The sequence below is a fragment of the Heloderma suspectum genome, chromosome 2, assembly GCF_057233095.1.
Source record: "Heloderma suspectum isolate Gila_16-S chromosome 2, 16-S_ref, whole genome shotgun sequence".
NCBI lineage: Eukaryota > Metazoa > Chordata > Lepidosauria > Squamata > Helodermatidae > Heloderma > Heloderma suspectum.
The window spans coordinates 381,186,817-381,212,717 of record NC_139459.1 but is presented as its reverse complement, the minus strand read 5'-3'; the positions used below and the strand labels follow the sequence as shown (position 1 = coordinate 381,212,717).

At 47.0% G+C, this 25,901-nt stretch overlaps 1 protein-coding gene across 1 annotated transcript in view; it reads left to right on the top strand.

Annotated features, from left to right (window-relative positions):
* Positions 1 to 25,901, top strand: part of LOC146356365 (vomeronasal type-2 receptor 26-like) — a 50,039-nt gene that overhangs the window by 7,076 nt on the left and 17,062 nt on the right. Inside the window, exons 2-6 of the mRNA XM_084830074.1 lie at positions 11,709 to 11,880; positions 18,132 to 18,243; positions 19,755 to 19,970; positions 20,234 to 20,344; positions 23,787 to 23,840. Of these exons, the coding sequence (XP_084686200.1) occupies positions 11,709 to 11,880; positions 18,132 to 18,243; positions 19,755 to 19,970; positions 20,234 to 20,344; positions 23,787 to 23,840 (665 nt within the window). The remainder of the gene's footprint in view (positions 1 to 11,708; positions 11,881 to 18,131; positions 18,244 to 19,754; positions 19,971 to 20,233; positions 20,345 to 23,786; positions 23,841 to 25,901) is intronic.

Here is a 25,901-nt window from a genome sequence, read left to right as displayed (position 1 = left end):
TCTTTTGCAGTGTCTGGGTGACCTTTCTGCACTCCTACCTGAGCACGAAGGGGAAATCCATGGTAGCCATGCAGGGCTTCTCTATTTTGGCCTCCAGTGTTGGGTTGCTGTGCTGCATCTTTCTTCCCAAGTGCTACATTGTTGTACTGAGGCCTGGTCTGAATAAAAAGGAGCATCTCATGAAGAGAACTAAAGATGGGATGTTATCATAGCAAGAAATGGGAAAATAATCTATCCCCATTTCATTCTGGATAAGAGTCTCATGTTCTGATAGAGGCAGAAGTACTATGGAACAAATGCAGGGCCTTTGAATTTGCCGTGGGTTGCAGTTAGATCCAAGAATAGAGGGAGGCCTTCAATGAAAGGTGGGAGACCCCTGGGAATTTATTTTGAAACCCTCTCTTTATGGTGTCACATCACTCTAGCAATGTTTCTCTTACATTTCTTAGACAAGCACTGATATTGTCACCAGTCCAGTGGGTACCCTTAGAATTTTCCATAAAAGCTATAGATTCGGACATGGGTGGTTTACAACTTCCATCATCTCCCACCATTGGCGATGAAAGTCAGTTCATTTAAGGGGAGGGAACTGGTGGTCTTGGGTCACCTGTGTTGCAGCATCACCAACACTGCAGAGGGCCAGAGAGCATCACTCCGACCTCCAGCCCAGCAGGGGTCAGGTGGCACATGGAGGCAACAGGGTCTCTCTGCTGTCTCTTGCCTGGCTCATGAGGCTGAGCAGTTTTGTTGTTTCTGATCCTTCTGCATGATCACCTGAGGGATCAGCCATTCTGTTCAGGGCGACCAGACCCTGACCTAATACAGTTGCTAGGGATGTACGAAAGTGACATACCTTCTCACGAAATTGATTCGTGGTGGGGGGGAGGTGCTCCGTCCCTCCCCCCGAAATTCTGGCTGGGGGGGAAGGCATTCTGTCCCTCCCCCCAAAAATTCTGGCCAGGGGGGGAGGCGCTCCGTCCCTCCCCCCCCGAATCCTGGCCGGCTGGGTCTGCAAATGGCGGTGGCCATAGCCGCGGCCGTTTGTGTCTCTGCAGTCAGCCGTGATAGGCTACCTAAATGTTTACGTACCCTATCACGGCTGAGTAAAAAAAAAAAAAATCCGTGTGTACGCAAATGGCGGCGCCCATGGGAGCCGCCATTTGCGTTCCTTATTTTGGCACGTGTAGTCTACGTAAAGAGTTACGTAGACTACGGAGAAAATAAGGGTAACGCAAATAGCGTAGACGCTACGCTATTGGCATTCCCCTTATTTTCACCATAGTCTACATAGATGTTTACATAGACTAGACATGCCAAAATAAGGAACGCAAATGGTGGCGCCCATGGGCGCCACCATTTGCGTGCGCGCGGTTTGTTTTTGTTTTTTTTACTCAGCCGTGATAGGCTATGTAAACATTTACGTTGTCTATCACGGTGTTTTTTAAAATTTAGCTGTGATAGACTATGTAAATCTTTCTTTACATGTAAATCACTTTTTTATTTTTTTAAACTTGGAAATGGCGGCGGTGGCTGCCGGTCGGAAGACTGGCCGCTGCTGAACCACCGCCGAACTGCCGCCAGAGCTGCCGCCACCGTCAGGAGGATTCGCCCAAGGTAAGTCCCGTCCCGGGGGGGGCAGACAGTTTCGCCACCAATTTCGGGGGGCCGAATGCGCTGGCATTCGGCCTCCCCGAGATTCGTGGTGAAATTCTCTGACATCCCTATGTTCCCATACCACTGGGTGATGATCGGATGCATTACTCAAATGCAGTTCTTCATTTGGAGGCAGGAAGAAAGGTGGGCAAAGATCCCCATCGGGCCTTGATCCAGCTGAACTGTCCATCCCTTCCCCCACAGGTCTCCTCTGCCATCAAGCGCCCCGTGAGACTTATGAGTTCTTTTTCATATAGTTTTATAATGGTTTCTATGAATGTATTGTTGTCTTACTTGTAGACCACTTTGCTAGGTGTTTACACTGGAAGGCGTTATATAGATAGTTGCTAAGCATAAATAAATACCTCAAAAAGGAACAACTCTTTGGTTCAATTCTGTTCCTGATACAAACAGTGATGCTACATTTCTTTTCAGAAAAAATAATTCTCTTTCAGACAGCAAATACCAAGCAACAACTGCATCCTTCATATGTTCTTTGTACTGTGCTGTACAAAGAAATTGGTGGAGAAACGGTCTGCCCCCTCCGCCCCCCCCCCGGGACGGGACTTACCTTGCTCGAATGTCCCTGGCAGCGGCGGTGGCGGCGGCGGTGCGGCGGCGGTGCGGCGGCGGTGCAGCTGCAGCGGCGGCCGGTCTTCCGACCAGCTGCCACCACCGCCATTTGCATTCCTTATTTTGGCACGTGTAGTCTACGTAAACATTTACGTAGACTACGGCCAAAATAAGGGGAACGTAAATAGCGTTGCGCTTATTTTCGCTGTAGTCTACGTAAATGTTTATGTAGACTACATGTGCCAAAATAAGGAAAGCAAATGGCGGCGCCCATGGGCGCCGCCATTTGCATACGTGCTTTTTCTTTCCCCCCCAAGTCAGCCGTGATAGGCTACGTAAACATTTACGTAGCTTATCACGGCTGACTGCAGGGACGCAAACGGTGGCGGCTACGGCCGCTGCCATTTGCGTCCCGGCAGACGATGAGGTTTCGCAGCCGCAGAGACGGGGCGCCTCCCCCCTGCCGAGAATTTCAGCTGGAGGGACGGGGCGCCCCTCTGCCCAGAATTTCAGGGGGAGGGACGGAGTGCCTCCCCCCACCGCGAGGCAAGCTGCGGGATCCGGTAAGGGAATTTCATCCATCCCTACTTTGACATAATTCTGCTCCTGATGAAAGCAGAGATGCTACATTTCTTGCTCTTTCAGACAGCAAATAGCAAACAACACCTGCAGCCTTCCTACATTCACTGCATTGTGTGGGCGGCCACTGAGGAACATCATGTAGATTCCTCATGATGGTATGAAAACTTGTCAACTGAAAGTAATTTAAGATAAAAACATTTCATGGCCCATTTGGTTCCCCTCTCTGAGATCATCCAGGCGCTCACTTGTTTTTTGTTATGCACAATGCCAAACTATTAAAGAACACTGCAGACTGACACAATGACCCTGTGCCCTCACTGAGAAGAAACATTTTCCTGTTTTTCCTATTTAAAAAATAAGGTACAATAAAACCATCATATGAGTCAGTCAATCAATCAATTAATCAATCAATCAACCAACTAAAAAAAAAAGGTCAATTGCCTATACCCCCAAAGCCTCCACAAATCCATAGGCCTTCAACAGGCATGTAGGGATGGATGGACTCATCTTCATCCAGCCTGGGGGGAGCTTGATGAGCTGCCCCCCCCAGCTTGCATGGCCCAGATCTTCCAGTGAGCCTCCCTGCTCACCCCATCTTCAGGAATCGATGAAGGGAATGCAACCCTGTTGATTCTTCTGGACCGCTCAGTGGCTTCCGACCATGGCATCCTTGTATCCATCTGGGTTGGGCTTAGGAGGCATGGTGCTAAAATAGTTCTGGTCCTTCCTGGAGAAGCAGTCTCAGAATGTGGTGCTATGGAATTTCTGCTCCACCCCATGGAGCAGAATCCTAGACTGTAGAGTGTCACAAGCCTCCATATTGTCCCCCATATTTTTTGATACATCTACATGAAATTGCTGATGGAAGTTACCTGGAGGTTTGGGCGGAAGTGTCATCAGTATGTAGATGAGACTCATCTCTACCTCTCGTTTCAGTCTACACACTCCACAGGGAGCCTGTGGAATGCTGAGGAATACGAGAGGATCTTTTGGGGTAGAGGAGGGTGAACAAGCTGAGACTGGTGTGCCAGCTGTGGCCCTATTTGGAGAAGATGGACCTTGCTCAGTGTTTTCATGCACTCCTGACATCTGCGCTGGATTCCTCTCACACACTGTATGTGGAGCAGGAAACCTCAGCTGGTGGCAAAGCCAGGTGCCTGAGTGTTGGGGAGGCTGAGGCAGTCAGTTGATAAACTACCAATATTGCACCAGCCAAACTGGTTACCAGTGAATTTCTGAGCCCAATTTAAAGTGCTGTTTTTTATCTTGAAAGACTTAACTGATTTGCAACCAAAGGACTTGTAGGACTGCCTTACCCCCTATCAGCCTCTTTTATTTAGGGCATTTGGCAGAAGGGGACCAAATGACTCCTTCACACACTGACTTCTTCAATAACTGGGAAATTTATTAAACACACTCATGAATTTCAAATCTACACATTAATGGGGGAAATTAATTTGTCCAAGGATGTAGACATCAGAACAAGCAGACCATACATAAAACATGCCAAACTCTCAACGGGTGAAGAGAAAACCGGACTGTGGGCATTTGGGGGAAATTAGCTGAATTCTCTTGGTGGATGAACCTGAAGGCTCCAATTTGTAAAATAGGCCACAGAGCTGTAGGGATCCTTCAGGCTCATTTTGTCTTTTGAGTAGGGGTGTACAAAATCCACTTATCAGTCCGCTGAAGGGGTCCGCAGGGGGCGGGAGGCAATCTGTCCCTCCCACAGGAATCCTTCCTGGCCGGTTGTGCTCCACGGCAAGTCCGCGGAGCTGCTGGCCGGGTCCATCTGCAGCTGGACTTCCGTCCCCTGCCATGCAAATGGCATCTGGTGTAGCAGACGTCATTTGTATCCCTGCCCTTAGTCATGATAGGCTACATAAATATTTACGTAGCCTATCATGGCCAAGGGCAGGGATGCCATTTGCGTCTGCAGCATGGCATCGGATGGCTGCAGAATGAATATGACAGGTAGGGGTCCATCCCGACTGGGCTTCATTGGGGAGTGGGGGGGAGCAGTCCGTTCCACCACGGACTACGGGGGGGGGGTATTGTAAAGAATCCCTCGTCACTGGAGTCTGTGGCGGATTTCTCCACCACCCCTACTTCTGAGCCAAAGGAGGTCAGGGACAAGCTAATGGAGCATCCCTAACATTATTGGGTGAGAAGATGAAAGGTTCAGGGTAAGCTTGTCAGACTGGTGAGGAAAGAAAGTTTCAGAGCTGTTTATCCTAACCTGGGACGGTGGAATCAGGCTACGATTTCTACAAGAATGTCCTGAAAATAGGACAGACTTGAAGCTCAGTTTTGGGGCACCTTGAAATTCCTGCATCTTCATGGGTGAGGGAAAAATGTGACCGTTCAAGAAGAAAAGGTTGCAGTGGGTCTCGGCCTGTGTTGCGAGAAGAACCTAACAGGCTGAAACAGTGGGGTTGGAACAATTCATTGCCTGAGCCATCTCAGTTCTGAAAGATGGTGATTTGGGATAAGTGCTCAAAGAATATGATGAGCCTGCAGCTATTGAAAGATAGTGTTGTTTTTGCAATGTCAAAAACTTCCTGGTCTTACACATGGTAATTGACTTTATCATGCTTTGGGACTTCTGCTCTAAGCCTACTGAACTTTTGCAGTTTTGATTAGATTGGTTTGGCTAGATCTGACCTTGTGTACGTGACCTGCAGGCCTATCGGGTCACCAATTTGCTGTCACTTCCCTGCCTTGCATCAGTCAAGGATCTCTTAAAAGGAGCCATATCCATGATTGCCAACTTTTACTGGAGTCTGCAGTGCCTGCCCTTTATCGAGCAGCCTGCTAACCATCCGTCACACCCCATCATGGCAAACTTTTAGGAAGTCCCTGTAGTTCAATCAGGAGGCTAACAAAGCATGGACTAGTGTTGCCGGGTGATTCTGGTCCAGGAATGGCCATAGCTGGTGAACCATGAGTTGGGTCAATGATGTAGAGGATAAAGAAATGCTTCTTTATAGCTAGGGGTGCAATCCACAAACTCAGGTGCTGCTGTATGTCTGGGAGTATCATGCTTTGGAAATTGCAGTTTGTGCAGGGAATGAGTCTGGGATGAGCAGTGATGTCACCTGATGAATCGTTTAAGTTCTCCCAAACTCTTCATGAACTCAGCAAGATTATGGACCCCTTGGATGAGCTCACTAGTGGTGCTGCTGGGGGGGGGGGATTAGATTGGCAGCTTACTACTCCCACTTGCATGCAAACAGCCAAGAATGAATAGAGACTAAAGTCACCTTTATTTAAGAAAGAAAAACAGCTTTACTCATGAGGATTCTTGCATAACATGCAGGTACAGCTTACAGTTTGAAATAAGAGCGTGTTCAGTCAACGGCCTGGCCAAGCTCAGTCATGCAATGGCTGCCCCCCTAACTAGGATATGGTGCAGCTCCAGTGACTTTGCACAAAATCTTTTCCTCCATCCATACATCTGTACTTGGAGTCACATTGAATTGAGGAAGTTGCAGAGCTGATGCAACTTCCTTCCATTAGAATTATCAGATTCAGTGACTTATCCTTGTTCTTGCCAAAGTTTAAGGGGATCTCCCCAAAGGTTGCCTTTGAGTCCAAAAACAAAAACACAAGCATCAAGAACCATATGAGGTAATAATGGGATGCTAACAAAACCACCACCAAATCACAGGAGCATATATGTGGACACAGAGGTGATGTATGATTTGATGATGGTTTGGGGATTTATAAAGATTCCAAGGATCCATGCCTGGGATCCATGTTTCTGTGCCATGACAGTGCTGGATATGCTGGATAAGTTTATTGTTCAGTCCATGGAGACAGAAATTATCTGTGATTTCATGGTGGTTTTTGGGAGGAGGGACCTCATCAGGATAGGCCAGGGCTGACTCCAGGTTGGAAGGGTCTGAAGCGTCCTCTGCTGGTGGTTTTACCTGGCTGTGGTTGCAGCACTTTGCGGTTGGGTCTAGCTGCCCTTTTTACCTTATCTTTTCGAAGGGTGACATTCGCGGTGGGGGAGAGGTGCTCCGTCCCTCCCCCCTGAATGCTGGCCAGCCGGCTCCGCTCCGCAGGGATTCTGCAGAGCCACCAGCTGGCTCCGCCAGCGGCCGGACAGCCGGCCGCTGGCTAAAAGGGACGCAAATGGCGGCGGCTGTAGCTGCCGCCGTTTGCATCCCTGCAGTCATCCGTGATAGGCTACGTAAATGTTTACGTAGCCTATCACGGCTGATTTAAAAGAAAAAAAAAGTCTTTGTGTTGCCCTTATTTTTGCCGTCTTAGTCTACCTAAATGTTTACGTAGACTAAGACGTGCCAAAATAAGGAACGCAAATGGCTGTGCCCATGGGCGCCGCCACTTGCATACGCACTTTTTTCTTTTTCTTTTAAATCAGCTGTGATAGGCTACGTAAACATTTACGTAGCCTATCACATTTTGTTGTTGTTGTTGTTTTAACTGGAAATGGCGGCGGCAGCTGATTGGAAGACCGGACGCTGCCGACGCCGACGCTGAACCGCTGCCGGAGCCGCTGCCACCAGGAAGATCCGCCCAAGGTAAGTCCCATCCCGGGGGGGGGGGGCGGGGGGGCAGACCATTCTGCCACCGATTTCGGGGGGCATTCGGCCTCCCCGAGATCCGTGGCGGAATTCTCTGACATCCCTAGTCTGAAGTGTCCTCTGCTGGTGGCTTTACCTGGCTTTGGTTGCAGCACTTGACGGTTGGGTCTAGCTGCCCTTTTTACTTTCCCACAATGCCCATAGGAGGGGTGTTGAACCTCAGGGCTATGGACCAAATCCAGCCCACCTGGGGTCCCAGTCCAGATGGGAATTATATAGTAATGAGGTAGCCATGTTGCCTTTCCCTAACAAGCTGATCATTTGGAGGTTTCCTGGCTTTTGCTTATTTCCCTCTCCTTCTAAAAGCTTGAAATGCTTCTCCTGAGGCTTACTTACTGGAAGTAAGAGATTTCAGTGGCTGGCCCTGAATTGTGCTACTCTGACTGTGTCAGCTCTAATTAACTTCTTCCCCAAAGAAGACTACACACATTTTGGAGAGCTCACTGGTAATACTCATGGCACTGCCTTCCCTAACTGGGTACCTTCCAGATGGGTTTGACTGCAGCTCCCATAATTCCCTGCCAATGTGGTCACTGAGAATTATGGGAGTTATAGTCCAACATGCCTGGAGGTCCCAGGCCAGGGAAGGCTGTCAGAGGGGGAGAGTTCAGTTATATCGTCAGGTGTCTTTTATTGCTAGCAAACCTGTTTTATCAAGGTACAGGGGTACAATTGGGAGCGTCAGGGAAGGGAGCAGGGCTGGGAAAGTATCCCAAGTTGTGTGCACATCCACTTACATCAGGGATGGGGAAGGTGTGGCCTTCCTGGTGTTATAGAATCATAGAATCATAGAATAGTAGGGTTGGAAGGGGCCTACAAGGCCATCGAGTCCAACCCCCTGCTCAATGCAGGAATCCAAGTCAGAGCATCCCTGACAGATGGCTGTCCAGCCTCGTCTTGAAGGCCTCCAGTGTGGGAGAGCCCACCACCTCCCCAGGTAATTGGTTCCATTGCCGTATTGCTCTGACACTCAGGACGTTTTTCCTGATGTTCAGTCGGAATCTGGCTTCCGGTAACTTGAGCCCATTATTCCGTGTCCTGCACTCTGGGATGATCAAGAAGAGATCCTGGCCTTCTTCTCTGTGACAACCTTTCAAGTACTTGAAGAGTGCTATCATATCTCCCCTCAGTCTTCTCTTCTCAAGGCTAAACATGCCCAGTTCTTTCAGTCTCTCTTCATAGGGCTTTGTTTCCAGTCCCCTGATCATCTTTGTTGCCCTCCTTTGAACCCTCTCCAACTTGTCTGCATCCTTCTTAAAGTGTGGTGCCCAGAACTGGACACAGTACTCCAGATGAGGCCTAACCAGTGCTGAGTAGAGGGGAACTAGTACTTCCCGGGATTTGGAAGCGATGCTTCTATGAATGCAGCCCAAAATAGCATTTGCCTTTTTTGCAGCCACATCACATTGTTGGCTCATATTCAGCTTGTGATCGACGACAATTCCAAGATCCTTCTCGCTCGTAGTGTGGTTGAGCCACGTATCCCCCATCTTGTAACTGTGCATTTGGTTTCTTTTTCCTAGGTGCAGAACTTGGCATTTGTCCCTATTAAATGCCATTCTGTTGTTTTCTGCCCAGCGCTCCAGTCTATCCAGATCACTTTGAATTTTGTTTCTGTCTTCCAAAGTATTAGCTATCCCTCCCAATTTTGTGTCATCTGCACATTTGATCAGCATTCCCTGCACCTCCTCCTCCAAGTCATTAATAAAAATATTGAAGAGCACTGGGCCCAGGACTGAGCCCTGCGGTACCCCACTCGTTACCTCTCCCCAGCTTGAGAAGGTCCCATTGAGAAGCACTCTTTGGGTCCGATTCTGTAGCCAACTGTGGATCCACATGATCGTTGTTTCATCTAGCCCACTTCGAGCAAGTTTGCTCATCAGGATATCATGGGGCACTTTGTCGAAAGCTTTGCTGAAGTCGAGGTATATGATGTCCACAGCATTCCCACGGTCTACAAGGGAGGTGACTTGATCAAAAAATGAGATCAGATTTGTCTGGCAGGACTTGTTTTTGACAAATCCATGTTGGCTTCGAGTAATCACAGCATTGTTGTCAAGGTGCTTCCAGATGGATTGCTTTATGATCTGCTCCAGAATTTTCCCAGGGATTGATGTCAGACTAACTGGTCTGTAGTTCCCAGGTTCCTCCTTTTTACCCTTTTTGAAGATAGGGACAACGTTAGCCCTCCTCCAGTCATCTGGCACTTCCCCGGTCCTCCATGATTTCTCAAAGAGAATAGACAGCGGTTCTGAGAGTTCTTCTGCCAGTTCCTTTATGACTCTAGGATGCAGTTCATCTGGCCCTGGAGATTTGAACTCATTCAAAGTAATGAGGTGTTCCTTGACCATATGCCTGTCAATCTCAAGCTGCAATCCTGCCCCTTCAGCCTGTACTTCGCCTTTGCCAGGGGGGTCATAGACCCTCTTTTGGGAGAAGACTGACCCAAGTAGGAATTGAGCACCTCTGCCTTTTCTTTGTCCTCTGTTATCATTTTGCCATCGTTATTTAATAGCTGAACAACCATTTCTTTCCTCTGCCTTTTACTATGCACGTAGCTGAAGAAAGCCTTTTTGTTGTTTTTAGCATCCCTCGCTAACCTCAGCTCGTTCTCCGCTTTAGCCTTCCTGACACCATCCCTGCAATTCTGTGCTACCTGCCTGTACTCTTCCTTTGTTACTTGGCCTTCTTTCCACTTCCTATATGTGTCCTTTTTTGTTTTCAGGTCATCCCTAAGCTTTTTGTGAAGCCACATTGGCTTCTTCTGTTGTCTTCCACCTTTTCTTCTTGTTGGAATTGTTTGTGATTGTGCCTTGAGATTTCCTTTTTTAAAAGTTCCCACCCATCTTGGAATCCATTTCTCGCTAGCATTGCTTGCCATGGGACCTTACTGATCATTGTTCTGAGTTTATTAAAATCAGCTTTCCTAAAATCCAGGGTACGCGTTTGAGTACACTCGGCTTTTGCTTCCCTGAGATCCAAGAACTCAAGTACAACATGGTCGCTTTCCCCCAGAGTTCCTGTAACTGCTACTTTCTCCACTAAGTCATCTCTGTTGGTTAGGATCAAGTCAAGGATAGCCGATCCTCTAGTTCCTTCCTCTACTTTCTGTAGGAGGAAGTTATCCGCCACACAAGTCAGGAATTTCCTGGAGGGGCCATGTTTTGCAGAATTTGTCTCCCAACAAATATCGGGGAAATTGAAGTCCCCCATTACTACTACATCATGCTTCCTTAAAACATTGGCTATTTGCTTTTCAAAAGTTTCATCCTTGTCTTCTCCTTGATTGGGTGGCCGGTAGTAGACTCCGACCACCAGGTTCCTTTTATTCTTTGCTCCATTTATTTCAACCCAGATGCTCTCGATGGGGCTACCAAGCTCCTCCTCCTGTATTTCTGTGCAGAGATATGTATTTTTCACATACAGTGCAACCCCGCCTCCCTTTCTGTTCCTCCTGTTCTTTTTGAACAAGTTATATCCTTCAACTGCTGTATTCCAGTCATGAGAGTCATCCCACCAAGTCTCAGTTATACCTATCAAGTCATAATTTCCCTCCTGTATTAAGAGTTCAAGTTCGTTCTGTTTGTTTCCCATACTCTGGGCATTAGTATATAGACATCGAAGACCATGTGCTTCATAGTCTGGCTTTCTTCCTACCTGTGTCTGAAGACTATTATTGGGCGCTATCAGCGCTGTTCTCTCAATTGCAGTGCATGCGCCTACGTCCATTGTTACCCCCAACATTACATCTCCCTTCTGCAGTGTTCTTGGACTGCAGCTCCTATCATCCATCACCATTGGCTATGGCATCGAGGGCTTGCAGCCCAATAATCTCTGGAGGCCCACATGTTCCTGACCATTGGTATACATCAAAAATCATTTTCTTGATCCTGGCTATTTTGTACATATTTCTTTAAGAGAGGTCAGGCCAAACTCACCTTTCCCCCATTGGTGACCCTTGTCAGAAGATGGAGCCACATCTGTGACTTCTCGTAAACATGTTTTTCTCCTGGTGCATATAATATCTCATGTGCCACGGAGAGCTTGGGCTGAGATCCCGGGCAGGCTGGGATGACTGTGCTTGTGGTGTAGTACAGAACTCCCCTTCTGCTCGGCACTAGCTGTATTTGGAGAGACTCAGCAGCCCCGGCCTGGCATGAGTTTCCCGGCTCCTTCTGACCAGCTGGCTCGGGAGGTGAGAGGAAGAGACACAGTGGCAGTTCAGCAGGAAACCCGAAATGGTGTCACTGGTACTGCTGCTGGTGCTCCTGCTGCTGCCCCCTGCAGCCTGTGAGATGAAGCGTTTAACGTGTCCCCCACATCTGATGGAACATCAAAAGGGAGCATCGAATTACTACCGGCCTGGAGACATCCTCATTAGTGGAGTCATATCTTCGCAAATGCTTGAGTATCACGACCCGTACATCTTTTCAGAGTCCCCGTTAAACAGGCGTGATTGGTAAGTCATGACCATTTCTTTGCTCCCCACCTGCAATCCAATTATCCCCATTTTTTGGAGACCATCCCTGGTAAATCACTCTCCCTGCTTTTCCCTCTTCTGTCTTAATCCTAAGGAGGATTAGGAGCTCCATTAACATGAAGGCAACATTTAGTTAAGTATGACTGCTCATGATTGGATAATAAGGGTTTCCTTGCATAGTTTCAACCAAAAGAAAAAAAAAAGATCCCATATCTAATATACATTGTTACCTTGGCTGTCCTCAAGTTAATAATATTATTTTCCTTGTGAAGGACATAGTATTTTAGACATTAAGTATCAATAAACTGATTGATTTCTTGCAATTAAAATGTATGGGTTTGTGGACTTTTATGCTGGTCTGTAAACTCCAGGTGTGATGCAACCCTCCCTCAGGTCTGTCTGCCTCTTCTTTGGGACAGCTGTCCTCACTGTCCCACAAGCTTCAGTCCCCAAATTCACCAGGTACAAGTGACACCCAATATGCCTAGCTGGTTCCCTTTACCCAACCAGGAGAAGTACCCAGGAAATACGAATGCTATCGGTAGCACAGAAAGATGTACAAGTTGTGGGGTTTTATCATTTAAAACAAACCATTTAAAGTTTATTTAATACAAGAGAAGTTATATCTTATCATTAATCACACAGTTCTCAGCCTTATCCTGCCCTTCTATCTCCTATTCCCACAACCCCACTATCTGGATGTAGCTTCCTCCATCCCAATGGCCTGTCTCCAAACCCCATCTAACCAACTCACTGTCTGCTCCTGCCTTTATAAACCTCCCACCTTTCCCTCACTTTCTGCCAAACAATTAACCCCCGCTCACCTGGGTTCTGTTTAACACAGCAAACACATAGAAACATCACTATAGACACCACACGGAAATCATTGTGATTCTGGCACAGCACTCTTTTTGTGTAATGAATGTCATGGTTTTGTGAAATGGGCAGCTTGATATTCTCCAGTTCACAACCGAACTGGTGGCAACCAGGAAGTGACAACATGTCAACATCTAGTAACACAAAATCAAGGTCAGGGTCACAACTTCAAAGCTGTCTTTAGATGAAAAAATGAGCCCCAGAACTTATGGTCTGCCAGCCTTGCAACGTGATGATGCTCATTTGAACTTTTCTGTGGCCAGTGTCAGAAGGAGATTTTGGAAGGAGTGTTTAGAGAGTGCCTCATAAGAAGGAGCCATTCTGCCTTTTGTGTGTGTGTTTAGAGACTGCTGAGATGATTGTTGTCCTGGAATTAAGAATTCCAGGTTCATTTGCTTGGTTTTCTGGCAAGTGCCACATTTATCCCCACAACCACCCTGTGAGGTAGGTGAGGCTGAGAGGCTGCCACTGGCCAAAGTCATCCAGAGAGCTTCTCTTCCTCCTCACCTTCAAGGAAATGCATACCAAATGATTGGTTTTATGCCATGTTTCATGTTCATCCTCCCAGCATTTTATCATCTCAACAACCGTGTAAGGTAGGTTAGGCTGACAGAGTATGACTGGCCCATTCTCTCTCTTAGTCTCTTTCTCTCTCGCTCCTTCTCTCTCTGTCATATATATATATATATATATATATATATATATATATATATATATACACATACATACATACATACATATACATACACACACACACACACACACACACAGGCATCCTTGGGTTTTTTCCTTAAAGGTTTTAGGTTTTCGTATTAAAATAGCTTACTACATACCTTAAACTACAGCTGAACACAATGTGATAAACTCACCTCGTGCACTACCTAAAACTTCTGTTTCCTAACCTTCTAAGCACTAGAATACAGTCCTGAATGTAATGCTGACATCTGTAATTTTTACTATACTAAGATTAAAGAACCCTCTTCCATCAAGTGTAGATCAGAAAATCTACCATTTTTCATAGTACTGTTCAGGAATCCACACTTCTCCCACAGAAACATGCTTAGGGGATTGCATTGTTAGTCTGGCTTAAAATATAAAATTAAAAAAAATGTAAAACATTTGTAAAAACACAGTGCCCTGCAAAAGTAGAAACCTGTGAAGAGTCTGGGAAGTAAGCGGCATCACAAACTACTCTTCTTTAGCTTTGCCCCTCCTGGGGAAAGGGGATGATAAGGTTTCTAAAGGAGGGTTGTGAAATGTAAACCACACCACCACCATCAGGCTGCTTTCAGTAGCAAATGCTGCGGTTCGCCTTAGACACCTGATTTCAGGCATCTGAGGGCGCAATCTCAGTCTAGAAAGCAGCTTGACAGGTGTAGGATAGGTCAGTTTCCGGGAACTGACCTCAGAGCCCGCACTCCAAGGCCAGTTCCCAGAGAACCACCTCCCCCCGCACCTCGTAGGCGGTGGAGATTGTACCCACGCGTCGCGCTCGGAAGAGCAGTTGGCAGGGAGGGCAGAGGTGCCTTCACGATGCTTCCTATGCATCATCTGACCTCTGCCTCCACCCCCCCTCCTGCTATGACTTCCAGCAACTAGACAGCCAAAATGTCCTTGGTGTCCTGCAATTTGCCTTAGATGCCTGATTTTTAAGCGTGGCTTTGGGGAGGGGGCCGGAACGGGACTGGAAACTGCATGGGAAGCTCTCTGGAACAGCTTCTGCCGTCTCCTCCCCTCCCTGCCCAGGAACGCCTCATTTTCACCCTCTCTGTACTCCACATTATGAGGCACGGAGGGGCAGTCACCGTGCTTCTGCCCATGCTGGCTACTAAGGGGAGGGGATGGGGAGCCTGGTTTCCCAGCTCCCAGCTCACAGTGCTGTCTATGACCTCAGAGCTGGGGAACCGAAAAATCCTCTCTCCCCCAGATGCTGTCTAGGGGACATACGATTGCTAAGTTCTTTTTAAAAAAATCCCTGCCTAATGGGCCTTATTTAGTCTTTTGCTGAACAGCAGTGGACTTAGCCCTATCTTGCTTTACTCCCATCTCCTTTACTAATTAAATCTCCAAAGAAGAAAACTTTAAATGAAGAAAACTGTATGGAATGGCTGGGATCCCACCAAGTTTGAACAGGGTTAGACTTTGATAAGATCCCGAGGGAGGGTCATGGAGCATTTTGCTATGCAATTTTGCCCTTCTCCGTTTGGATGGGATTTGGCGTGGCAGGGAGACAAACAGTAAGCAGTACTCCTACATTTTTGCTGCCAAGAGCTTTGGAATACAGATATACACAGAGACTCAATTTGCATTTTAAGCACTCTAATGGCCAGTTTACCTGCTCAGCTGTTCTGCTCAGCTGCTCCCTTGAAAGGAGACGCCTGGAAGACCAACGTCAGTGAGGGCAAGAAATTGTGCCACAGTGAGGCAGGAGTGTGGCCTCGTGTATTCCTAGGAACTCCAGGTATGGCTGGTGAGCCCGTCATGGGAGGGATTAGAGCAGAGGACTAGTGTGGCTCCTGGAGAGAACAGAAGGCTGACAGAAAGTGACAGGAAGCTCCTCTGGCTGCTGCAGTGAGTTTTAAGAGACCTCTTGTTTCGTAAGGGACTTCTAAGGCTGGGAATTCATAACCACATTTGATTGATTATGGGTTGATTATTTATGGACTGTAAAATTTTACAATGGTCTTGACAAGGAAACAGCAAGCAAGCAAGCAAGCAAGCGAGCAAAGTAGCTGTTCCCTGTCGGACTGTTCTGTTGGCCTGGCTGGCTCCAGACCTCAGGAAACAAACGCTTTTCCTCCATGAGGCCATTATTTGCCTCCCCCCTCAACTTTCAAAGCAGCTGTGAGGCAGGAAGGAGAAAAAGAGGCTTTTGCGGCTGCACATCATCATCATGAGAGTCCCATACATGCTCATTATACAAATAAAAACATATTTAGAAAATTAGTAAAGCGAGCTGTAAAAAAAGACATCCCACTCCACCAACTACAATTAAAGAGGAACAGGAAACCATCAATGTTTAAAGGAAGTAGCCTATAATTTCTTCACAAATCCTGAGCACAAAAGGTCACCAAGCACTTTTGAGTGAGACAGAGTTTCTTTCTTTCTTTCTTTCTTTCTTTCTTTCTTTTTCTTTCTTTCTTTCTTTCTTTCTTTCTTTCTTTCTTTCTTTCTTTCTTTCACTGCTCTTTCTCCCTCAATCTTTAACCATTTTCCCTGAAATTTTCAGGTTATGTAAAACCAACATTTCTTTCTGGCACACATACATTTCAGAACAATTGATTAGCCCTTTTTGAATTAATTACTGTTAGAATTACCCAGTCCCTGATTTCCATTTGACATCATGGAATCCTTATTTTACTGATTGCCATAACTATTGGAGCCGCTACTGTAGCTCCAGTAATCTCCCTCTCTCTCCTCTGAAGGCTGTCCATTTCTCCTCTCAAGAAATTGGGCAGAATCACTCCATCTTTGTTTTTAAGTGGCAGATGGATATTTATTTACTTTGTGATGAGGGTCACAAACCATCCTGTGAAAATCAGCTGTCCTGATGTTCGGGGAAAACTGGAGGCTAAAATTTCAGGGTCCCTCGTAGGGCTGTGCAGGGACCCCTGATCCAACTCCAAACCCAGCTCCTTACTTGGGCTGCCTCCCCCTCTGCTGCCACCGCAGCTCCCGCCTTCACCACTGCTGCATCTTTGCTGCTGCTGCCTTGTCCACCACCGCCACCAACTCCTGAGGCCTGGACACATAGCAACTCTTCATGCAAGGAGTCGCCATTGTAAAAATGGAGACTCCCTGGAAGAAAACAAGTTGGCACACACCCAGGCCTCAGGAGATGGAGGTTGGTGGGGGCGGACAAGGCAGCAGCAGCGAAGTTGGCAACAGTGAAGGCAGCAGCAGCAGCACAGTGGCAGAGAAGGTAGAGAAGGAGGAGAGGGCATAGGTGCAGGAGAAGACAGCTCAGGTAAGGACCTGGGGGGGGCTTGGCCAGGGGGGCTGGGCTGGGGGCTGAAGCTCCAAAGTGCACTGAGTGCTTCAGTGAGACCCTGACTTACTCCAGGTCACTTCATGCCCCCTCCGCTTCACCTCGGAAGGGGCACATGGTGATCCAATGCAGCCTGCTTTGACTCAGGCTTTGGGCCTCGGGCCGAAGCTGTGCACAGCCCTAGTTCCTGGTATGGGATATCTAGGCACACTTGAAACAGCCTCAGCTTGGTCCTGATGTTGTCGGTGATGTTCCTTTGGGACTGAGATATAGTGTTCATATTCACTCAGATTTAAGTCATACCAATAAGGACCAAAAGACATAAAAATGCATTTATTAAAGAAAGGTAAAGAAAGATAAAGTTTAATACATGTGCAAACCTTCAGCCAAGCAGGGCTGTACTCACACATCCTGCATCTGTATGCCTACCACTCACACCTGTACTTTACCAGCAAGGGGATCCTCCTTTTTCTGGCAAAGAACTGGAATGTTCAGTACAATACAGGACTTCCTTAGAGGCCCTGTAACCAGGAGAAAGACCCCCTGTCCCATTATGCATGGACTGAAATACTCTTCCAAACCTGGAGACTTCTTTCATACTACATATTCTAAAATCTTTATACCTATTGGTCCATGTTACATTATAGGTCATCCTATACCCAGAAAGTCCAACCTTTTCCCCAAGTTCTCTCCCCTATATCTGAATCATGTTGTTTGTGACTTAGTTCTGCTACAGTAGATTCCCCGACTTGCCCCATTACACATCAGCATTAATCCCCCTATAAGAACCATCTCTTACCCCTTAAACTTCAAACTCCCCATACCCCAAATTGTATCATATTGTTCTAGAGAATCCTTACACTGAGATTTGGATAGCATGAAAAGGGCTATAGATTTAAAAAAAGAAAGTGACATCTTGTTTTATTTGCATGAAGGATGATGGTGTGACACATCTCTTTTAATTTCTATTATTGTTTTCCAGTCGTGTACGTCTGCGGTACTGGCACAGCTTGTCCTTCTTGTTTGCCATCCAGGAGATCAATCGGAATCCCAGGCTCTTACCCAACATCACCTTGGGCTACAACATCTATGAGAGCCATTATTATGGAAGAACCACTTCCTATGCCATGCTACACCTGCTTACAGGTGGGAAAAGCAATTTTCCAAATTACAACTGTGGGAGAAGGAATAACCCGCTGGTCCTTGTTGAAGGGGTTGAATCTGACCTCTCCATCCTGATTTCAGTCATGTCAGGCATCTACAAGATCCCACAGGTATGAATGGGGAGAGGAGGGGAGGCCAGCTGCATTTCAATGGGAGCTGGCCTCTGTCAGCTTGGACTCCATTCCAAAGTATCTCTGCTCAGTGGGGAAGCAGGTCCTCTAGAGGTTATATTGGAGGTGAGTAGTGACCGTGGAGACACTGTTGAATGGGAGCCAAGGCAGCAGAACGTGTGGCTGAAGGAGGACCGTAATCAGGTATCAGCATGGGGGGTGGGGGCACTTGCCAAGACCTCATGGGCTGAGAGGGGCCCAGCCCCCAACCCTATCCATTCCTGCTTCTCTCCTTTTGGCTGTGATTGAATGGAGGTGAAGCAAAGCCAGCACTTGAATGCAGGGAAGTTGGCGCAAGCCAGATGATGACACTAAAGCAGGGGTGTTGCTCAACCAGGGATGGGCAAGAAGCACCCTGCAGGCCATATACGTCTCCGGTGGCTGAGGGGAGCCCAGTCCTACTGGGAAATAACATGCTCTCTCCCTGCACGATGTGTTCTCAGCACTCTGGGATTTGGGTCCTGTGGGCATATGTCGTGGTATCGGTGGGGTGCAGCCACTCCACTGTTCGAGGGATGGCAGTGTACCCACCAGACCTATGAAGTTGCCCACCCTTGAACTAAAGGTACGGACCTGCTATCAATTCTGCTCAGGTTGCCCCTTCTTCTCTGTGATTCCTGAAAAAGGCTCCAGTGTGCCTCAAAAACAGGATGTGGAACACTCTTGGGAGGGGAGCTTACATCTTCCCCTTCTGTTAAGCTAACTCATGGCAGGGAGCAGGATTAACCTTTTTCTAGTGGTGTCCTCAAGTGAACTTTTCTACGGTACCTGCAATAACTGGAAGGTTTCCATTCACTCCAATGGGGAAAAGAAAAGCATTGCCTTTGGGGTGCGCTTTTCATATGGGTAGGTTTGCTTGTGTCTCCTGTCCTCCCGCTGTCAAGGACCCCACTGTACCTCCTTGAGCAAATCACACAAAGAATGGAAGGGCCACAAAGGATCCTTCGGATATTTTAGAACTCCACCCCCATTTCTGTTAGAGATGAATGATTTCAGGTTAATAAAAATCTGACCTCATCCTGAAATCAAATGACTGCAAAGTACCAGTTTCTTCCTTTCCTCACTAGATCAGTTATGGTGTTGCTAGTCGTGTTCTTAATGATAGAAGTCAGTTCCCTTTCATCCACCGGATGGGCCCAAGGGAAGAAACCCAGTATCAGGGGATTGTCCAACTGCTTCTGTTCTTTGGATGGATGTGGATTGGTCTCTTTGCTCCAGGCAATGACAATGGAGACAGGTTCATGAGAGCCATGACACCCCTGTTGACCAGGAGTGGAATTTGTGTTGCCTTCTCACAAAGACTACACATAAGAATCAGACACGAGAGTAAATTATCTGTTCTGTGGAGACAAGTCAATGTAGTTGTATTGTACGCAGATGTTCAATACGTATTTCAGCCAGTTATCAATGTGCAAAGAATGCTTGAAATGAAAAAAAATGGAGCAAAAGTCTGGATCACAACAACTTTTCAAGACATTGACTTCAACCTGTTTGTTGATCATGGTACCTTCAATTTCATCCATGGTTCTTGGACCTTCAAAGTGAATACACAAAAAAGGACAAAATATGATTACTATCAACCGTTTACCTCTTCTCTGCGTCTGTTTTGGGATGAATCCTTTGATTGTTTATCTTCAAACCATGTGTTTTCCAAGAGAAGCTGGAAAAGGTGCACAGAGAAAGAGCAACTGAGGACTCTGCCCCTGGAGGAAGTTGAGAGGGCCCTGTCCCAAGACAGCTTCAGTGCCTACAACAGTGTTCAAGCAGTGGCCCATGCTTTAAATGCTGCATATTTATCCCGATCGAAGCAGATGATGCTGATGGTGGGTGGACGGGACACGCTGAAACATCAAAAGCTGCAGCCATGGCAGGTATTGCATTTTTATTTTGCAACACCACCATAGTGGTGAAAGACTCAGTGTGGAGATGTAATGTGCACATTATCATTCTTAGTGCATTGATGAGTGGTTTCTGTGTCTGAGAGATAGCTTGGTATCCTGCTCTAGACAGGCCGCATTCCGTATGTAGGACCAGGTTCATCGCCTGTGGCACTCCTAGATCCATTGTTGTTGCTGGAGTTCTCCGTGACCTCAATTGCTTGTGGTCCCTTTAACAGCTTTGTCTGCTTTTCCAGCTGCAGCCACTCCTAGATGGGTACAGCTTGGCCACAGTGGTACCGATATCAGTGACTTCAAATCTGGGCTACCAGCTCTATGTGAGGATATCCTTGAGACTGGTCCAGAAGGTACAGGCAGTGCAGAGTGTGACTGCCTGACAGTTGTCATGTGCCACCCCATAGCAGCATGTAACCCTTTGACTGAAAGCATTGCACAATGCCTATTTGATACCAGGCTTGGATTGAGGTTCGATAAATGTCTGTAAAGCCAAGAACAACTTGGGACAAGGATACTTGAGGACATGCCTTCTTCTTTATCATCCTGCTCGATCACTGCTGTCTTAGGCAGAGGCACTCCAGACTGTCATCCACTCTGAGTTTAGATGGGACGTGCATTGGCCCCATTTTGTAGAGGATTAGAGCTCGAAGTGAGAACGACTAAGATATTGAATCTGCTTCCATGTTTTCTAAATGCTGTTTGTTTCTCTGTTCTAGTTTCACGCTTTCTTAAGAGAAGGACGGCTTTCTAATACTTCCATGGAGGGATTGTATTTGGATGAGAATGGGGAGCTGGAACCTGACTTTGATATTGTGAATTGGGTGCTATCTTTCAGTTGCCATAAGGGTAGAGTGAAAATTGGGAGTATACATAGACAGGCATTCACAGACATAAAGCTCACCATGAAACCAGAAGCCATTGTGCTGCCCAGGCATTTTAACGGGGTAGGGGAAATTATTTGTGTCACATTATTGATGTGTTAAATTCTAATAATATGTTGAATATTACATGTGAGACTTCCAGTACAATTCTATGCACAATTACCTTACTTGAGCTATCAAGGAGGGGCTGGCGGAGGAGATCTAAGAAGTGATGAATGTGTCTTTGCACGATGGAGTGGTGCCTGCTACCTTGAAGGAGGTGGTGGTGTCCCCCCTGATAAAACCCTCCCCAGAGGTTTATAGGAATGACCACCCAGTCACTAATGCCCCTGTTCTGGGTAAGGTGCTTGAGAAGGTGGTGGCTGGGCAACTGTAGATGTTCTTGGAGGATACTGATTATCTCACCCCATTTCAGTCTGGGTTAAGGCCTGCTTTGGGGACAGAATCACCTTTGGTCAGCCAGCTGGCTGACCTTTTGTGGGAGAGTGACAGAGTTAGTACAGCCCCATTGATCTTGCTTGAACTCTCAGTGGCTTTTGATACCCTTGACCACAATAGCCTTTTGCATCGTCTCGGTAAGCTGGGAACTGTTGGCGTTGTTCTACAGTTGGTATGCTCTTACTTGCATGGAGAGTTCCTGAAAGTAGTGGTTTATCAATCTATCAAATAAATAAATAAATAAATAAATAAATAAATAAATAAATAAATCCTTGAGACAGCTTGATATCTCCAAAAGCTTGTCTTGGTCCTCCTCAAACTTGGCCACTTGGACCTCCATGTCTCATTCTTTCCTATTTCTTGCCTGTCTGTCTCTCCAAGGCCATTTATAAAGCAGATAATGTGTGTGGCTTTACTTTACACACATCTCCAGAATGCCATAATCCTGTTCAGATGGAGCAACATTAGGAGCAAACCCATCCAGGTCTTCATCCACACTCAGACTCTCATACTTTCTCCTTGCCACCATGCTCTGCAGTGCGATAGTACAGGAGGTCTCAAGTTACTCTAAACTGGAGAACTCCAGAGATCAAACTGGAAGCTTGGAGATGCCAGATGGGGCTTCTTTCGAAGGCAGTTGAGTTGGGCACTGGGGCAGGTCATAAAGGCAGCATCACATCTATTTTAGAAGTGCTTCATCAGCTCCCAGTCAACTTCAGGATGCACATCAAGGTCCTGAAACAATTGAACCACTGCACAATATAGAATCAGGGTAGTACAAGGGACATCTTCCGTATGACTCATGTATGTGTTCTCTCAGAACAAATGATGAGGCCCCCTCCAAGTAGCACAACCATCTGAAGTCTGGCTGGTAACAATCTGCAGGAAGGTATTTTGTTCTGTGGCATCATCCTTGGATAGTTTGGACTACCATGAGCATCAAGTAAAAAGTCCAAGGGTCCTTTTGGTCATTTCGATGGGATTTTTTATGATGTGATACTTCAGTGTACTTGTTTGTTTTTGCTTAATTTATTTGTCTAATTTGACGTATTCTGTGATTTTATATACGGTTTTAAACCTTTGTGAGCCCTGTCTAGGGATGGCAGAGAAATCTGCCATGGATTCCAATGAGGCCAGATTCTTTAGAATCCGACCCCCCCCCCCCGGAGTCCGTGGCGGAACGGACTACTCCCCCACCCTGAAATCCTCCCCGAACGGACCCTTCCTGCTGCTTGCTGGTCTGGGTCTGTCCTCTGCTGCTGTCCATCCGCTGCCATTTACTGCTCTTTGCCGTGATAGGTTACGGACATATTTACTTAGCCTATCACTGAAAAGAGCAGGGACACAAATGGCATCCCCTATGCCAGATGCCATTTGCGGCTGCAGCCCGGCAGTGGATGGAAGTCTGGCTGCAGACCGGACGGCAGCTCTGTGGACCCGCTGCAGAGTGGATGTGGCCAAATCCCCTCCCCTCACCCTGCGGACGACCGGACCAGACCGCTAAGTGGGTTTCATACACCCCTATCCATGTCAGGGAATTATTTTGGTGCAAAAAGGCATGATAACAATAGAAAACACAAATCAAAACCATCCGTTCTTATTTACACTGATCTGATTCACAGTGGGATATTTGGGCACATGTAGTCTACGTAAACATTTACGTAGACTACGGCGAAAATAAGGGCAACGCAAATAGCTTATTTTCGCCATAGTCTATGTAAATCTTTACATAAACTACCGGGACCAAATAAGGAACGCAAATGGCGGTGCCCATGGGCACCGCCATTTGCGTACACGCTTTTTGTTTTTGTTTTTCAAAGTCACCCATGATAGGCTACGTAACTATTTGCGTAGCCTATCATGGCTGACTTTGGAAATCTAGCCGTGATAGGCTACGTAAATCGTTACGTAGCCTATCACGGGTGTGTGTGGGGTTTTTTTTTACATTTTCTTTTTTATTTCGTGGCCGGGGAGATGGGGCGCTTCTCCCCGGCCTGAATTTCAGCCGGGCGAGGCAGGACGCCTCCCCCCCGGCCTGAACTTCGGGGGGAGAACCAAAGTGCCTCCCCTCCCACCGCGAAGCAAGCTGCGGACCAGGTAAGTGACTTTTGTAAATCCCTAGTGTGAGCCTTGTGTAGGGATGGCAGAAAAATTCACCATGGATTCCAATGAGGCCGGATTCTTTAGAATCCGCCCCCTCCCCAGAGTCCGTGGCGGAATCAACTCCTCCCCCCAAATTCTCCCTGGACAGACCCTTCCTGCTTCTGGCTGGTCTGGGTCTGTCCTCTGCTGCCGTCCATCCGCTGCCATTTACGTCCCTGCTCTATTAAATGTTTACGTAGCCTATCACTGAAAACAGCAGGGATACAAATGGCATCCCCTATGCCGGACGCCATTTGAGGCCACAGCCCGGCAGCAGACAGAAGTCTGGCTGTGGTCTGGCTTGGCCTGCGGCTCTGCGTTCCTGCTGCAGAGTGGGGCTGGCCTAATCGCCTCCCCACACCCCGTGGAGGCCCGGACCAGACCAGTAAGTGGGTTTCGTATACCCCTAGCCATGTCAGGGAATTATTTTGGGGCAAAAAGGCATGATAACAATAGAAAACACAAATCAAAACCATCTGTTCTTATTTACACTGATCTGATTCACAGTGGGATTTTTCCCCACCCTGAACCTGTGAAATTATATGTACTCCATACTGCTTTGGGAGTCTTGGCATTGAAGGCAGCTTTCTCGTTTGCTGATTTTACTCTTTTGTATTGTAAGTTGCCTTTGCAAGTCCCTGGTATTGAATGGTGGGTATGAAATATATTAAGGGTGCAATCTTATGATGATAGGTGGCCACCTCCAAACTCGGAGGTGACTACCTATCCAACGCAGGACAGGAGAAGCATAGAGGGGATCATTCCCTCTGCACTTCTCCACCCTGCATTTGTGGCTAGACAGCCTATTTCAGCTGTCTAGCTGTGGGAGGGCGGAGCAGGGGAGAAGGCTGCTGGATGACACATAGGATGTGTCATACCGCCATTTCTGCCTTCCCCTCCCCAGAATGCTCCCTGGAACACCCTGTTTTGGCTGCTCTGTGCTCCGCTCATGAATGGGGAACACGGGGCTGTTCTGCGCTGCCTGAAGTGCAGAAGCGGGGGAAGGTTGGTTTTCCGGGAACCAACCTCAGAGCGTGGGCTTCGAGGTTGCTTCCCGGAAAACCAGATATACTATGGCTGGCTAGCTGCTAACTAGTGGCCATAGGACCGCTCTCTAAACAAATAAGATAAATACATCTGGATTTCAAAGGTGCTTCCAGATAAAGCTTGTATTGTGCAATTGCCCTGCCTGACCCAAAGAAATGGGTGGGTGGGTTGGTGGGTGGGGGGAGGTGTTGGTCCAGATGATGGCATCTTCTATTTGAAAACCACTCCATGTTTTCCCACTGTTTCTTCCTCCTTATTTTGTTTCACCTGGGGCTGCTCTACATGAGGTTCTATTTTATTTTTTACCAGCATTGTAATGCATAGCTCACTTGCGTATCACGCAACACACATCCGAAACAGTCCTCCTTATGCTATTTCTCCCTCTTTGACGTTCTTTTCTATCTACTCTGCCACTGAGGAGCATAAACATCACACAAAGAAGAGAGGGGTGTTTCTGGTTGTGTTGCCAAGATTATGCCATTGCATCCCTAAAAAGGCAAATCCCCCCCCTTATTGTTCAGGATGGATTATCTGATTGACTTCTGCCCAGTCTATTAACCTATTCAGTAGGAATCTGAAGTTTAGAAGCAATGTCTAATAAACTAATAGGTCTATAATTACCGGAGCTTGTTTGGTCACCTTTTTTGCAAAAGGGGAACACAATACTGTTTTTCAATCCCTGGGGCATCCAACCTGAAGAGTTAATAAATGAGAACAGTCTTGCTAGAATAGGTGCCACCGACCTGAGTTTCCTTTAAATCATTCTGGTGGTATCATATCCTCATCTGGGGCTTTACCATTGGTCAGGTGAGAAATCAGTCTTTGGTTTCTTCAGCTGTTACAGGGGTCAATTCTGGAGTATCTTTCAAGGTTTGTAGCTTCACCTCTACATGAGATCACCCTTCTTCTACCTCACCAAAAATGACTTGAAAATGATCAACCCATACAGGAGGTGAAATTTGGGCTTCAGAGATAATTTGAACTTCTTCGAGACCTGATGAAACCATCTCCCCAAACATATGTTCTTTTTTCTGGAGACAAGACAATCCCAGTTCTTGCCATAGATACTTAGAGTATTTCAACATCTTTTTTTTAGAAGATTTTTAAATAGATATTGCTTCTTAGCAATAGCTAAAACTGCTTGTTAGGTTTAAAAAGAAGGCAAGATATTGCAAAACCAAATGAGTTCTTTCCTCGCTTTCTTACACTCATGGTCAAACCAGGAGGCTTCAGAAATAAAGCTGTTTCTAGGTCTGAACGTTTTTAACCAAAGAGGGGTTCGAGCTATTGGAGCTATTGCTCTTGGTGGGGTTTATTCCACACTTGGTTTAACAGCGATAAGATCAATGGAAGTGATCACTCTCAGCTTGCTCCTTAGTTTGAAACTTTGCCACATGGG